This window comes from Notamacropus eugenii, chromosome 6, assembly GCF_028372415.1.
Source record: "Notamacropus eugenii isolate mMacEug1 chromosome 6, mMacEug1.pri_v2, whole genome shotgun sequence".
Taxonomy (NCBI): domain Eukaryota; kingdom Metazoa; phylum Chordata; class Mammalia; order Diprotodontia; family Macropodidae; genus Notamacropus; species Notamacropus eugenii.
The window spans coordinates 194,187,762-194,203,430 of record NC_092877.1 but is presented as its reverse complement, the minus strand read 5'-3'; the positions used below and the strand labels follow the sequence as shown (position 1 = coordinate 194,203,430).

The following is a 15,669-nucleotide window of genomic DNA, read 5'->3' as shown; positions in this document are numbered from 1 at the left end:
TTAAAAACAGTCTATTTCTGTCTAATGTGCCATTAGTTTTCTGTGGCTGCCACACACACTGCTGAGTTTTTAATTGACTAAAATTCCCAACTCTTTTGGAAAGTACGAAATACCTACAATTTTGACATTAATCCCAACTGCTGTATTAAAACATGAATGTTCTGTCCCTTCCTAATTCTATTACTTTCATTGACTAGGAAGTTGGAAGGAAAAAAATCTTTCATCACAGTTCCATGTCAAAGGATATTCATCACAGTTTTCAAGCATTGTACTCAGGAGTAATGGTAAGTCAGTCTATTAACAAGGTTGGAAAGGGAACAGGATCTATGTGAAAAAAATATTTTATAGCTTCTCTTTTTGTGGTAGGAAAGAACTAGAAACTGGAGGTATGGCCATCATTTGGAGAATAGATGAAGAAGCAATGAAATCTGAAAGGAATAAAATCTCATTATGTTATAAAAAATTATGAAATAGATGGTTTCAGAGAAATCTGGGAAGGCTTGTATGAATATAGAAGAAAATGAGCAGAACCAGAAAAACAATTTATACTCTAACATTGTAAAAATGAACAATTTTGAAAGACTTCAGATTTTTGATCAGCAAAATCATCATTTGTGGTTCTAGAAAATGGATGATATTTTTGTGATGATATTTATCATCACAATTTTCTTTAATGTATGGGTGATGGAATAGGTAGGAAGAAGAGGAAAAAATTGTTTTAAATTAAACACTTAATTTTATAAAACAAAAATAGTATAGGCAGTCGAGTCACAGAATTTAAAAGCCAACAGGATCTTACTGAGATTGATTACAATAGCATCACCAATTTTTTTTAATAATCAGCATCCTGTTTTAACAATTCTGCAAAATAAGTAAATATATTAACTTTAAAAATATATGTGTGTATATATATACACACATATATACACATATATGTATAAATGCTATTACACACAAGATTAATTACAGTAGTGGGAACTTTGAGCAGGAGGTATATAGATTCCTGATAGGCTAATAAGAATAGTATTCTGAGGAAGTTGGGATTTTTGTAGTGTAGGTCTTTGCCTATACTTTCGTGTGTTTTCAACAATTTAGCAAAACTGATGATTTTATTTTGTCTCCTCCTTTTCTATATACTGATAATGTTGATCATTTCCGTATCTGTTCCTTTCCTTCTTTTTTCTTGCCTAAATGTTCTACTACATTGTCCGTAGGAACTGAAGCAGTAATTCAGTAGCTTAAAACCCTCCTTTGGGATGAAAGTTTTCGTCTTTTAATACTGCCCTATGCCACCTACAATGCCAATGAATCAGAAATTTCCGTTTCTTTGCCAATAACGAAGTCCACAAACAAGCACACCTAAAAGGGGATGTTTTGTGCAAAATGCTGACTGACCTGTTCCTAGGTTCAATGTCAAAGTCCGCAGAAAGGACGAAGTAACTGGATGAATACAACAGTGCCCCCAGGGCTACCTATTCTGTTTCCATGAACGCCTTTACCGCCACAGGCTGTGACATGCCCAGACTCAGGAGCCTTGGCAAAGTTTTCCTGCTGGAATGTTTTCAGTGCTCTGTTTCCTTGCTAAAAGCTTCCCTTTGCCGCCCTCCCTTCACGTAACCAAACTTCAGATCTGTATGAGGACAGACTGCTTTCAGGGGCAGCAGAGAGAGCAGGGCTCTGTTTACTGCACTCCCTGGCCCCACGCACATCCACCCCCACAGACTGAAAAGCTTCCCGGAAAATGTCCTGTTTCTGGGCTGGAGCCCGGCCCGCTGTTATCGCTTTCCCCAGCAGGGGCTGGGGGACCCAGCTGGCAGCTCTTCCCTCCCTCCCTCTGGCTCGGCTCGGGGACAAAGTAAATAGAGAAGAAGCTGGAGCCGGAGCGGAGGCAGCGCAGGCGGCCAGGGCGCAGACACGCAGGGCACCCCGTCACGCGAGCTGCGGAGGGGCCTTCTCGCCATGAGGATCCCGGGAGGGCGCTGCGTGGCTTTGGTTCTGAGCCTCGCGTTCGTGATCCAGATCTCCGGGGCAGTAAGCTGTGAGTACCCAGCCCCAGCCCGGACCCCTCTGCCCAGCCTCAGCGCTGTTTCTCCCGGGTCTTCCCCTAGCCCTGCCTCCCTCACCCCATCCTCCTGGTGGGGGTCAGATACAGGGGTCGGTCGGGCGAGCATCTGCGAGCTTGTGGCGGTCACTCACTGCCTGCTTGGCTCCCTTCGGAACTGATTCAAGGGATGTCGGAACCAATTACGGATAACGGAGCGAGCTGCCTAGTCCCGCACCTCTCTCCGGCTTCAGAGACCGAAGCTCCCGGTCCGGGCAGGAGGCTGTGCGAGCCCCATTCTCCCTGCCCCGCCCCCCACCAGGATCCATCCCCAAACATCCCCCCTTTCCCTGCCTTTCTGCTCAGCCTTGTGCAATGCCTGTACTTTGAACTTCTGTTGACTCGCGTTGCCGCACTCACTAGAGCAGGAAGGCGGCTAGCTCTTTGGGAGATCAAAAGAAGGCTTGTTTAAAAAACAGGTACCCAAATCGCTTGGTGCCGCACGTTTTAACAGTAAGTGCATTAAAATAGTTAGCTTGCTTTATTGACGTGTTTACAGTAGTGCTCCATACGTTTATACCTTGAATTAGATTTCCTATTGTCTTTTATGGGATGCATGATACGCACCTTGGAAGAGTAAAGCATTTCCGCACATGCAGTGTTAATCTAGTTTCTAAAATCGTGCTACTACTATCCAAAGGATGCCTGAGGTGAATTATCCTAAAGCTGATTGCCTGTGGGATGTTTTCTAGGTAGGTGGGATCCAAGTTTTTCTCTAGGTAGGGCAGGACACATAAACCTCGGACTTGAAATAGCTTTTGATGCTTTTGGTAACTAAAAAGAAAAGATTCCAAATTTAGTCATCCCAAATTAAGAATTAAAGAGATTACCTATAAATTCGAACAAAACAGCACTCATTTTGCATAAATCAAGATTGTTATTAATTTTTTTTTAAAAAATCCAAATGCTGAAAGTTGATGCAGTGTCTAAGAATCAAAATGGAAAACTTCAACACAAAATGACTAATTTATAAGACTCCTTTAGTTTTTAAAAATCTAGATGGGATTTATATGTCAACAGGAATTTGGGGAATTTTCCTGGGAATTTTTTTTGTTTTACAAAGGTAAAAAGAGCAGAAGTCCCTTGCCTTTCCCAGATACTACTTATTTTCATGTTATTATGGAAATTTGCCTACCCTCTTTTTCAGGAGAGTAATTGACCCTGAATATTAGATAGACATGGGGTTTATAGTTATAGAATGATCATCCTTCTCTTCAACTATTGGTTCATTTCCCTCCTAATTCTCATGCTGGGTTCTAAGTGTATCAATCAGAAGGGTATGTTCTCCTCCTTCCTCAAAATTTACTTGAAATGCATAGCATCATTAATAAATCAGTTAGCTCTAAGTCTACTCCAGTTTATTAAGTAAACTGAAAAAAACACCTTTTTTTTAAGCCTCTCTGTAGGATATTGGATGGAAACCTAGGCTTGGAATTAGGAGTACCTGAGTTCAAATTCAGCCTCAAATACTTACTAGCTGTGTGACAATGGGCAAGTCACTTGAGAATTTTTCTCAACTGCAAAATGGTGATAAAAATAACACTCTCACCTCATAGTGTTGTTGTGAAGATCAAATGAAATAATTTTTGTAAGGCTCTTGCCACACCTCCTGGCGCATGGAAGGCACTTCTCTTCTCTCCCCTACAACTTTCTTTCCCCTCTGTCTTTCTAAAACCCTGATCTCTTAGGTTTAGACAAATTATCAGTGTTATCAGTTATGCAATATATTAACAACACAGCAAACACTAGAAAGACATTTAATACTTCAGCAAAGTAGTAGCCATAAGATCATAGCCAGATTCACCTCTAGCCATTAACTGCAACTGAGGACTTTTCCTGAATTCTGGAAGTAAAGCCCAACTCTCTCTCTCTTTCCAGACTAAGTAAAGCCAGTCAAGAATTCTCTTCAGGATACCTTCAGCAAAGCTTAACATCAAAATTCAGTTCTCTCAGCAAATCTCTCTTGAGTCTTTCTCGCATATGACAGCGAACTACTTTAGGTCTTCAAGAAATTCTGGCTTCTGTTTCTCTCTTCCACAGTCTCTCTCTAGTCATGACAGCAACAGTATCCAAAATTACTATTAAAGTTCCTTTCTCCCATGATTTTATACTTTCTTTTAATACATGCTTTCTTTTAATACACATACATGCACATTGACATTTTTGAGTTGTACCATTCTAGAATGTCCTACCCATTTCCCCTCTCCTTTTGACTTCTACTTGAAACTGTTTGTGTTAAATTTCATCTTACCCTTATTTTCTCTATCTCTTCAAAGTCAGTGTTAATGTGTTAATGGGTGGGGAAGTAGTCAGTGCTGAGTTAGTAGGTTAAGGTTACTGGTTGAAGTTCCCGCTATTCATCTGAAGACCAATTCAACTCTCATTTATTGTGGGACATATTTGTGTTTTTGAACCGTTATTGTTGAAACACAAATGCCTTTCCCTGCAGATTACATCTAATATCCTCTAGGTGTCATTAAGGTTAAATGTTCTATTTACTTTAGTAATTTTATTTTTTGTAGATTTTTAAAATTTTAATGTACTTTCATTTATTTTGTTAAACTTTTATTACATTTTAAAAAGATTTTAACCTTCAGTTTTTAAAATTTGAGTTCCAAATTATCTCTCTCCTTTCTGCTCCTCTCTCACCCTTGAGAAGGCAAAAAATATGATATTGATTATACATATAAAGTCATGCAAAGTACATTTCCAAATTAGCCATGTTGCAAAAGAAAAGAAAATATAACAAAAATGAACTGTAAAAAGTATGTTTCAATCTGTACTCAGAGTTTATCAGTCCTTTCTTTGTATGTGGGTAGCATTTTCCATCATGGGCCCTTTAGAATTGTCTTAGATTATTTTCTTATTCAGACTAGCTAGGTCTTTCACATATGATCACACTTAAAATATTGTTCTTACCATGTACAGTGTTCTCTTCGACCTTTTCACTTCATTTTGCATCAGTTCATATAGGACTTCCTAGGTTTTTTTTTTTTCTGAAATCATTCTACTCATCATTTCTTATAGCACAACAGTATTCACTGCTGTCATATGTTACAACTTGGTCAGCCATTTCCCAGTTGATGGGCATCTCCTTAATTTCAAATTCTTTGTCACCACAAAAAAAGCTGCTATAAATAGTTTTGTACAAATAAGTTCTTTTCCCTTTTTAAAAAAAATCTCTTTGGGATACAGACCTACTAGTGGCATTTTTGTTTCAAAGGATATGCAGTTTTATATTCATTTGGACATAGTTCCAAATTGTTTTCCAGATTGGTTGGACCTGTTCATAATTGTACCAATTAGTGTCCCAATTTTTCCACATTTCTGCCAGCATTTATCAGAACTTTTAAAGATTCCAATAAGAATTCTCTCTCCACTGAAGTAAAACACATTTCTACCCCCTGAATACATTAATAAAAAGTTTTTGTGGATGGTTCTGTCTCACAAAATTCATCAAATGGCAGGCAATCTTCTTATAGACAAGCTTGTTCAAAGTTATCTAAACTTGTCCTCTGATTACAGGCATAACAAGTATCTCATAAATTCTATCCAGCTCCTACTCTGTTAGCATAACCTCCCAAACCCAGAGTGATTTCCATGCCTTGATAAGGCACATAAATAAGACTTTTGTAGAGGTATATATGAACATTGAAAGCCTCATAATATACCTGTCTGTTGTAAGGCTCTATGATGAGGGGCAGAAGGTAAGAAAATCCATAAATGTTTTATGAAAATTGACTTTGAAACACGAAGACTGAAAATTGTTTTAAATTTGTTGAAGCAAATAAACTATCAGATTCCATCACTAGTTCTCAAATCACATATGCATGTGTATTTATTTATACTAAAAATATTTCAATAATAAAAATTTAGGTATAAGTCTGACAGACATACTATTCATAGAAACAAATAAAATGGAATTTTTTCATGCAAGGATCTATTGACGTTTTAGTTTGGGTCTATAATAGGTAATCATTCTGGCAGAGAATAGTACGATGTTGGAGAAAGCCTGCTTGTATTTTGAGTCAGCACAGACCTGATTTCATATCTTGGCTTTACTATGTGACTAGGTAAGTCATTTCATTGCTGTGAAAATCAATTTCCTCATTTCTACATAGCAAGGGCCATCCCATGAGTCTTCTCAGAGTTGACATAACTGGCTCTTGCCATGTTGCCAGCTAAAGCTTGCTTCTTGCAGTGTGTGATGTACTTGTGGAGTGAGCACATGAGGACAGTCTCCTTATTGTCTTTGGAGAATTAGGAAGAACTCATAATTCACCTGGTAGAGTTGGATCGCACTGGAACTCTGGGAAGGAGTCTACAGTAACTACTCTATGACACTTGAAGAAGACATCAAAAAGAAGATTGGCCCAAACCTGGCCGTTTTACTAGCAGATATTTAGCAGAGGTTGTATAGACAGTGACAAGCCAAGGTAGAATGCAAAGGCTTCTATCAGCTGCCAAGCATTACCCTACAGCGTGGCAGTATCCAGACCATGGGCTGAGAATCCTCTGGAGACAATGGCATCATTTCAGTGGATCTGTAGATCCATGCCTGCACCAAGCAGTGCCATCCTGATCATTACTGAGCTCCAACATAATATACATCCTGACTCAGTATAATAAGTAAGCATACATTCTAAGTTAGTTCAGTGATTTAGGATTAGGGTTGGAATTAAATGAGATACCTGGAGAACATCCAGCACTCCATAGGAGGTTTAATGAAACATAGCTTGGAACGAGACTTAGCAAAAATACAGAATTGTTTCTTTTGGGTATAGTTTCTTCTGACTACATTTGCCATGGTAATGTAACAGGTCAGAGATACATGAAAAGGCTGAGCAACCCTGATTCTTCATAAGCTGTCTTTTTTCACTTAGATGATTAGGAAACTATATTAGTGGTTTGGACAGTAGACCTTGGGCTAACTAAATCTCTGAGATGGTATCAGTCCTTCTTTTTAGCAAGTTTTTTAAAAATTAATTTATCCTCCCAGTTCCTCCACACACATTTTAAATGGACTATTTTTTAAAAATCCTTCAATATAAATCTTTATACACTCGCAAAACAAATATTCACATTATTCATACTCTAAAGTTTGTCTCTTTCTTCATTTTAAGTTCATTAGATCTCTCAGGAGGTTAGAGTATTTATCATCTTTCATTTAGACCCATTGTTTATCATGGTGTTTCTCAGAGTTCTAAAGTCTTTTGAAGTAATCATCTATAATGTTTTCATTGTATAAATTGTTCTCTTAGTTTTACTTATTTTGCTCAGAATCAGTTCATAAAAGTCTTCCCAGTTTCCTCTGAAATTGTCCATTTCATATTTCTTATGGTAAAATAACCATCAGTTATGTCAGTTATATTCATGTACCACATTTTGTTTAACCCCAATAGGAAGTTACTGTACTAGCTTCTAATTTTGGGTTACTATGGAAACATTTGCAGTAAATATTTCTGAGCATCTAGATCCTTTGCCTTGTTCTTTGATGTGTTTGGAGTATAGCCCTTGAAGGAATAGCTGAAATGAAGGATATGCACAGCTTGATAACTTTCGGGGCATAGTTCCAAACTGCTTTCCAGAATATCTGGACAAAATCATACTTCCACCAGCAGGGTACCTCGATTGCCATAGCTCCTCTAATATTTGTTATTTTCTCTTTTGTTATCTTTGCCAGGATGATAGGTATGAGTTAGAACTTCAAAGTTGCATTTTTGTAATTGTAATAATTAGTGATCTAAATAAAATACTTTCATAGGATTGCTAATAGCTTGGATTTCTTCCTTTGAAAAGTGGCTGTTCACATTTTTTGACCACTAACGTTAGGGAATTGTTCTTTGTCTTAATACATTTGAAGAAAGTCCTCATGTATCTTGTAAAGAAGACTTTTGCCAGAGATACTTGTAAAGATTTTTTTTTCCCAGTTGCCTATTTTCTTTTCAACTTTTACTACTTTGGATTTATTTTGGCAAATATTGTTTAATATTACATAATCAAAATTGTTCCTTCCATCTTTATGACTTACTTCATTATATATGTGATCCCTAGTCCGTAGATATGAAAGATAATATCTCCTTTGCTTCTTCACTTTATTCATGATGTGACCTCTCCTATCTAAGTAGGTTTATTAGTGTGGAATTTATCTTGGTATGTGATGTGAAGTGTTCATCTAAATCTAATATCTACAAAGATGGCTATCCATTTTTTCCCAGCAGTTTTTTGTTAAATAGTACTCCTTCACTGAGTAGCTGGGGTCTTTGGTTTTATCATACAATATTCAGCTGTGTTTGCTGCCTTGTATTGTGTACCTCATTTGTTCCACTGATATACCTCTTTTTTAACCAGTACCAAATCCGTTCATTGACTGCTTATTCCTTTTTACTATTGAAACTCTCCATCTTTTGTTCTCACTTGTAAGTCAGAAGGTAGTATATTAGAAAAGGGATAATTTTTATGTAACCTTATACATAGAATCCAAATGAGGGTTCATGAAGTATGCACACAGTAATGAATCTTACCTTCCTGGATTCTGGTGATTCACATCTATATCACAAAGAGTTTATCTGAAATAAGAGGCTTATATGTCTAGGGGCTTTCGATTTACTCTAGAGTACTAATCTCTGTGTGTACGTCCTCACCACCTCTCTTGCTTATCTACATGACTGGATAAGAAAAACTATCATAAATTCCTCCAAAGTATTTGTGATCTCCCAGTGAAAATCAGCATGTTGCCTCATGCTCACATAAAATGTGTCTCTTTTTCACCCAGACTTGTCCCTTTCCCCTGTTCTTTATCCATGCTGCTGATATTAGCCACATAACAAGGATCAGTGACTTCAAATTTTCTTTTTATGAAAGGAAAACAAATGATAGTGATGAAAGAACAGAGAGCAGAGAGTGAAGGATATATGACAAATGGTGTTACCACTACCAGCTGCAGCCAAAATCAGATTTTTCCAATTTAGGTTCCATTTGTTTCCAGAGTGAAGGGACAGGTAAAACTTCTGGAGGAGTGGAACAGTTAATGGAAGTGGCTTCTGTTGTCACCTCAGGGGAGGTCAATGAGGGCTCTCTAATCATCTGTTTCATTGTCTCAGCAGTTTTTCTTTTGGGGTCTCACTTTTTTTTCACTCAGCACTCCAGGTACCTTATCATAGCAGTCTGTTCTCACAACAACTGTTTTTGGTAGCCACGGCAGCAGGAGAGACTTGTCAGAATCTTTGCAGGAAATACCAGATGAACACAAACCCAGAGATCTTTATCAGTGTTCTACTGTGAATTGCACATAAGACCAAAATGGAAAATTAACTCTAAACTCCAACTCTTGGCTCAGTTCAACTCCTTTAAACTGGATGTCCTGGAGACATCATGACTCTACCTGTCCAAAACAGAATTATCACTCTCCTCTCTTCCCAAAAAAAATTTCCATGAAAAAATCACAGAAGGTTCACTTCTAAAACATCATTTACTTCCTGGACTCTAGAATAGTATCAGCATGGCAGCTGGGTTATACATTGAGGCAGGAGTTGAGGGAAGGAAGGCTGGAATCATAGGATCATAAGTTCCTAGATTTAGAGGTAGAAGGGATCTTGGAGGTCACCTAATACAATACTCTCATTTTGAGGATGATAAAAATCAAAGAGAATAAGTTATTTGCCCAAGGTCACACAGCTAGTATGTGTCAGAAGCAAGCCCGAAGCTTAGTTCTCCCTGATGTCAATGCTAAAGTGTCTATCTCAAAATTTTTATAGAATATTGTTCAAATGAACAAGTTTGGCAGGTGAGTGGGTTGACGGAAGAGAAGAGGGGACAGACAGCACTTCATACCCAGATGGTGTGAGAGTTGCTGCAGATAGTGGTCAGAATAGTAATTCTTTGAAGTAAGGTGCTATAATAGAAGACAACAGCTAACTAATGGACTTTTTACTATTTGTGTTCATATGAGAATTTAGCTGACGAGAAGAATCACTGGACACTGATCATGTGAAGGGCCGGAAGCTGGCTTCCTGTTGGCTTAGAACAGTAATTACAGAATTAAGCAAATTAGAGACTCACAGATATGAGAGAGTTGGGAGGCACCTATTGACCATTTAGTTTGAGCCATGCTCAGAAGAATTTCTATGGTTATATACGTGACCAGTAGTCATCCAAGCCTCTGTTTAAAATGTTTTCAAGGAGGGAGAATTGACCGATAATCAAAATGTCTCATTCCCTTTTAGATAGTTGTAATTTGTTTCTGTAAAATTTTTCCTGACATAAAACTCAAATTTAGTTAATTTTTTTCAATAAGCATCATTTATTTATTTATTTTCCTTAATAATATTTTTTCTAATTACATGTAAAGATAGTTTTCAACATTCAGTTTTGTAAAATTTTGAGTTGCAAATTTTTCTTCCTCCTTTCCTTTCCTCTCCCCACCCCAAAACAGCAAGCAATCTGATTTAGGTTATACATTTACAATCATGTTAAATATATTTTCCTATTAGTCATGTTGTGAAAGAAGAATCAGAACAAAAAGAAAAAACCACAAGAAAGAAAAAAAAACAATAAACAGTGAAAATAGTATGCTTCAATATGCATTCAAACTATATAGTTCTTTCCTTCTTTTACTTTTTATAATTAATTTAGTTTTAGTTTTCAACATTCACCTCCATAAGATTGAGTTTTAAATTTTCACCCACTCCCCCTCCTCCTGCCACCCCAAGACCACATGCAGTGTGATATATGTTCTACATATATTTTCTTATTAAACATATTTACACATTAGTCTTGTTGTAAATACAAAATTAGAACTAAAGGGAGGAACCACAAGAAAGAAGAAACAAAACAAAACAACAATTGAAAAGGAAATCAAAACAACTCTTAGGTACTACCTCCTACCTATCAGATTGGCTAACATGACAAAACAGGAAAATGATGAATGTAGGAGATGATGTGGGAAAATTGGAATGCTAATGTAATGCTGGAGGTGTTATGAACTGATTCAATCATTCTGGACAGCTAGTTGGGACTATATCCAAAGGGCTATAAAACTGTAAATACCCATTGATCCAGCAATATCACTTCTAGGTCTGGAGCCCAAAGAGATTATAAAAATGGGAAAAGGACCCACAAGTACAAAAATATCGACAGCACCTCTTTTTGTGGTGGCCAAGAACTGGAAATCGAGGGGATGTCTATCAATTGGGGAATGGTTGAACAAGTTGTGGTATATGAATGTAGTGGAATACTATTGTTCCATGAGAAATGATGAGCAGGCACACTGAATGCATTCAGACTCCAAAGTTCTAACTCTGGATGTGGATAGCATTTTCCATTGTGAGTATTTTGGAGTTGTCTTACTTAGATCCTTGCATTGCTGAGAAAAGCTAAATCTACCAAAGTCAGTCATCATACAGTGTGGCTGTTACCATGTACAATGTACTCCTGGTTCTGTTTTTTTCACTCAGCTTCAGTTCTATAAATCTTTCCAGGTTTTTCTGAAATCTGCCTCCAGCATTACATTAGCATTCCAATTGTCCCACATCATCTCCTACATTCATCACTGACTGTAAAAAAATGATTTCCCAACTTTCTGCTTTCTTTCTGATTTTGGTTGCATTGGCTTTGTTTGTGTAAAACATTTCAATTTAATGTAAAATCATTCATTTTTCATTTCATAATATATTCTCTATTTCTTGTTTGCTTGTAAATTCTTCCCTTCATAGATCTGACAGGCAAACTATTCCTTGCTCTCCTAGTTTACTTATAATATTTTTTGCTTTATATCTAAATTATGTACCCATTTGACTTCATCTTGGTATAGTGTATAAGATGTTGGTCTATGCCTAGTTTCTGCCATACTATTTTCCATTTTTCCAAGAACTTTTTGTTAAATAGTGAATTCTTATCCCACAAGGTGAAACTTTGAATTTATCCAATAGTAGACTGCTATAGTCATTGACTATTGTATCTTGCATACCTAACCTATTCCACTGATCCACCACTATATTTCTTAGCCAGTGCCAAGTAGTTTTGATGATTGGTGCTTTATAGTACAATTTAAGATCTGGTACAGTTAGGCCACCTTTCCTTCCATTTCTTTTCATTACTTTCCTTGATTTTCTGAATCTTTTATTCTTCCAGATGAATTTTGTTATTGTTTTTTCTAGCTCTATAAAATAATGTTTTGCTAATCTGATTAGTATGGCATTGAATAAGTAATTTAATTTAGGTAGAATTGTCATTTTTATTATAGTAGCTCAGCCTAGCCATGAAGAACTGATATTTTTTCCAGTTATTTAGATCAAGCTTATTTGTGTGAAAAGTGTTTTTTTAACTGTGTCCATATAGTTCCTGGGTTTGTTTTGGCAGGTAGACTCCCAAATATTTTATAATGTCTACAGTAATTTTAAATGGAATTTCTCTTTCCATTTCTTGATGTGGGGCTTTGTTAGTAATATATAGAAATACTGATGATTTATATGGGTTTATTTTATATCCAGAAAACTTGCTAAAGTTGTTTATTATTTCAAGTAGTTTTTTAGTTGATTCTGTAGGATTCTCTAAGTATCCCATTATATCATCTGCAAAGAGTGATAGGGCTTTGTTTCTTCTTTGCCTATTCTAATTCCTTTAATTTCTTTTCCATCTCTTGTTGCTAAAGCTAGCATTTCTACCCCAATACTGAATAACATTCCTGATAGTGGACATCCTTGCTTTCCCCTCTTTCCCCCCATCTTATTGCTTCCAGCTTATCCTCATTACATATAATGCTTGCTGATGGTTTTAGATAGATGCTACCTATCATTTTAAGGAAGACTCCATTTAATCCTATGCTCTCTGGTGTTTTTGATAGCAATGGGTGTTCTATTTTGTCAAAGGCTTTTTTCTGCATCTATTGAGATAACCACATGATTTCTGTTAGTTTTGTTGTTGACATTATCAGTTTTGCTGATAACTTTTCTAATATTGAACCACCCCTGCATTCCTGGTATACCTGGTTATTCTGTATTATCTGCAAGATAAATTGCCGCAATCTCATTGCTAATATTTTATTTAAAATATTTGCATTTATATTCATTAGTGAAATTGATCTTTAATTTTCTTTCTCTGTTGTGGCTCTTCCCAACTTAGATATCAGCACCATATTTGTATCACGAAAAGGATGTTGGTAGGATTCCCTCACCTATTTTCCCAAATAGTTTATATGGTATTGGAATTAATTGTTCTCTAAATGTTTGAGAGAATTCACTTGTAAATCCATCTGGCCCTGGAGAATTTTTCTTAGGGAGTTCACTGATAGCTTGTTCAGTTTCTTTTTCTGAAATAGGATTATTTAAATATTTTATGTCCTCTTCTATTTATCTGGGCAATTTATGTTTTTGTAGATATTCATCCATTTCACCAAGATTGTCAAATTTATTGCCATACAGTTGGGCAAAATAGCTCCTGATCATTGTTCTGATTTCCTCTTTATTTGTGGTGAATTCACCCATTTTATTTTTGATGCTGGTAATTTGGTTTTTGTTGTTGTTTTTTTTCATAAAACCAGCTCTTAGTTTTATGTATTAGTTCAATAGTTTTCTTAATTTCAGTTTTCTTAATCTCACCTTTGGTTTTCAGAATTTCTAATTTGCAAGTTTCAAATTTACTTTTCAACTTCTGCCCATTGCTCCATTTCTTCCCTGAGAGGTCAACCAAAACAGGCATGATCCATTTTCCACAGGAGAACCCTTGTAAATATTTGACCAAAGCTTTTATGCTCCTTCCTCCTATCTTCCACTAGGTTTTCTCTTGTTCAGACTAAACATTCTCTGATTCTCAACCAATCTTTATATGGCATGGATTCATGGCCCTTCCTTTTCCTGGTTGACATCTGGATATTCTCCAGTTTATCTTCTTAAATTGTTTCTCCTTGAATTGAACACAAATAATCCAGATGAGGGCAGAATATAAAGAGACTAGCATTTCCTTGTTCTTGAAAGTTTTACCCCTTTTAAAACTGTCAAAATTTGCATTAGCTTTTTGGTTGCTGCATCACATCACTAACCCTACAAAGTTTTCAGTCCACTAAAAATCCTAGCTTGTTTTTTGTTTTCTTTTTCCCCAGACAATTGCTCTCTGGCCATATTTTCCACATCTTGTACTTGTAAAGTTGAGTTTTGCACACAAGTATGAGCCTTTACATTTATCTTCATTGAATTTCATCTAATTATAAATTTCATCTTATTATATTAAACCCATTAGACTGTTGAGATTTTTTGAGTCCTAACTCTAATATAGGATGTTAGACATCCAAAGCAGTTTTATGTCATCTGTAAATTTGATGAGTATGCCATCTATTAAGCAGCTAAATAGCACAGTTCATAGAGTGTAGACCCTAAAGTCAAAAGGACCTGAGTTAAAATGTGACCTAAGACACATACTCAGACTTTAACCTCAGTAATTTAACCCTGTTTCCCTTGGTTTCCTCATCTGTAAAATGAACTGGAGAAGGAAATGGCAAACCACTCCAGTATCTTTGTCAAGAAACCCCAAAATGAGGTCACAGAGAGTCAGACATGATTGAAATGACTCAACAACAAAAATACCATATATGCCTTTATACAAGTCATTGATATCTTTTTGAATCGTGCACAAATTGGATTTAAGTGAGGCAGAGTTGCACGAAGTCATCAGCCTCACTCTCTCCTCTGGAGTCATCATAGTTCAGTGGCAGGACAGAGTCAAGACAGCTGTCAATGGCTCAGGAGGCAGTGAATGACCTTGGCGTCTTCTGTGTCTAACCAAGCTCTAAGCACTCCACATGGCCTGCTTCATCTGCCTTCATGGCCATTGGAACAAATAGTTCTCATTCACCCATTCCAGCAGAGGAAGTCTTTGCATGCTTTGAGTAGACACCGCTCTAACTCACCAATGGGTTTGAGACCCCTTGGTTACTCACAACCTGGCATGGCCCATCTGCCAAAACAATTTACCAGGGTGTGACCACTGTGCATCTACAGCTTCTTGGAGCCCCAGGTAAGAGTTGGGTGGAACAGGTGGACACCAAAGATGGAAAGAGCCACAAAAAGGGCTCAGCAGCCATCAGACCAAAGGTACTGGTTGGTCCTCTCTGAATACAAAAGCAGCGCAGAGCCCACCACAGATTACTGGTGTAATTTACTGAAATCCTGTATTCTAATGACATTGAACCATGAACAACTCTTTGAGTTCAGACAGTTCTGAATCCATCTAATTACGTTATTGGCTAGTCCACATATTTCTCTCTTCTCTACAAGAATAATATGAGATGCTTTGACAAAAACCTTGCTTAAATCTTGTTAAATTAGGTCCATATTATTTTTCTTATTTGCCTGCTTAGTAACTCTTTCAGAAAAAGGAATAAGCACAGCCTGACATGCTTGTCTTTGATAAAGACATGTGGACTCTTTGTAATCATGGCTTCCCTTTCTAAATAATCACCAATTTATCTTATCAGATAAGACCAACTTCAGATCTTATGATCTGTTCTAGAATATTTTTTTAATTTTAGAAACTGAAGTCAGGCTTACTGCAAAGGTGATTTTTCTTGGCTGAGA

The 15,669-nt window shown here is 36.8% G+C and overlaps 1 protein-coding gene across 2 annotated transcripts in view; it reads left to right on the top strand.

Annotated features, from left to right (window-relative positions):
• The first annotated feature begins 1,648 nt into the window (after positions 1–1,648).
• Positions 1,649–15,669, top strand: part of PROS1 (protein S) — a 99,996-nt gene continuing 85,975 nt past the window's right edge. Inside the window, exon 1 of one of the 2 annotated variants that reach the window (XM_072621665.1) lies at positions 1,649–2,038. In XM_072621665.1, the coding sequence (XP_072477766.1) occupies positions 1,960–2,038 (79 nt within the window). In that variant the 5' untranslated portion in view covers positions 1,649–1,959. The remainder of the gene's footprint in view (positions 2,039–15,669) is intronic. The other variant, XM_072621666.1, reaches the window with a different exon arrangement.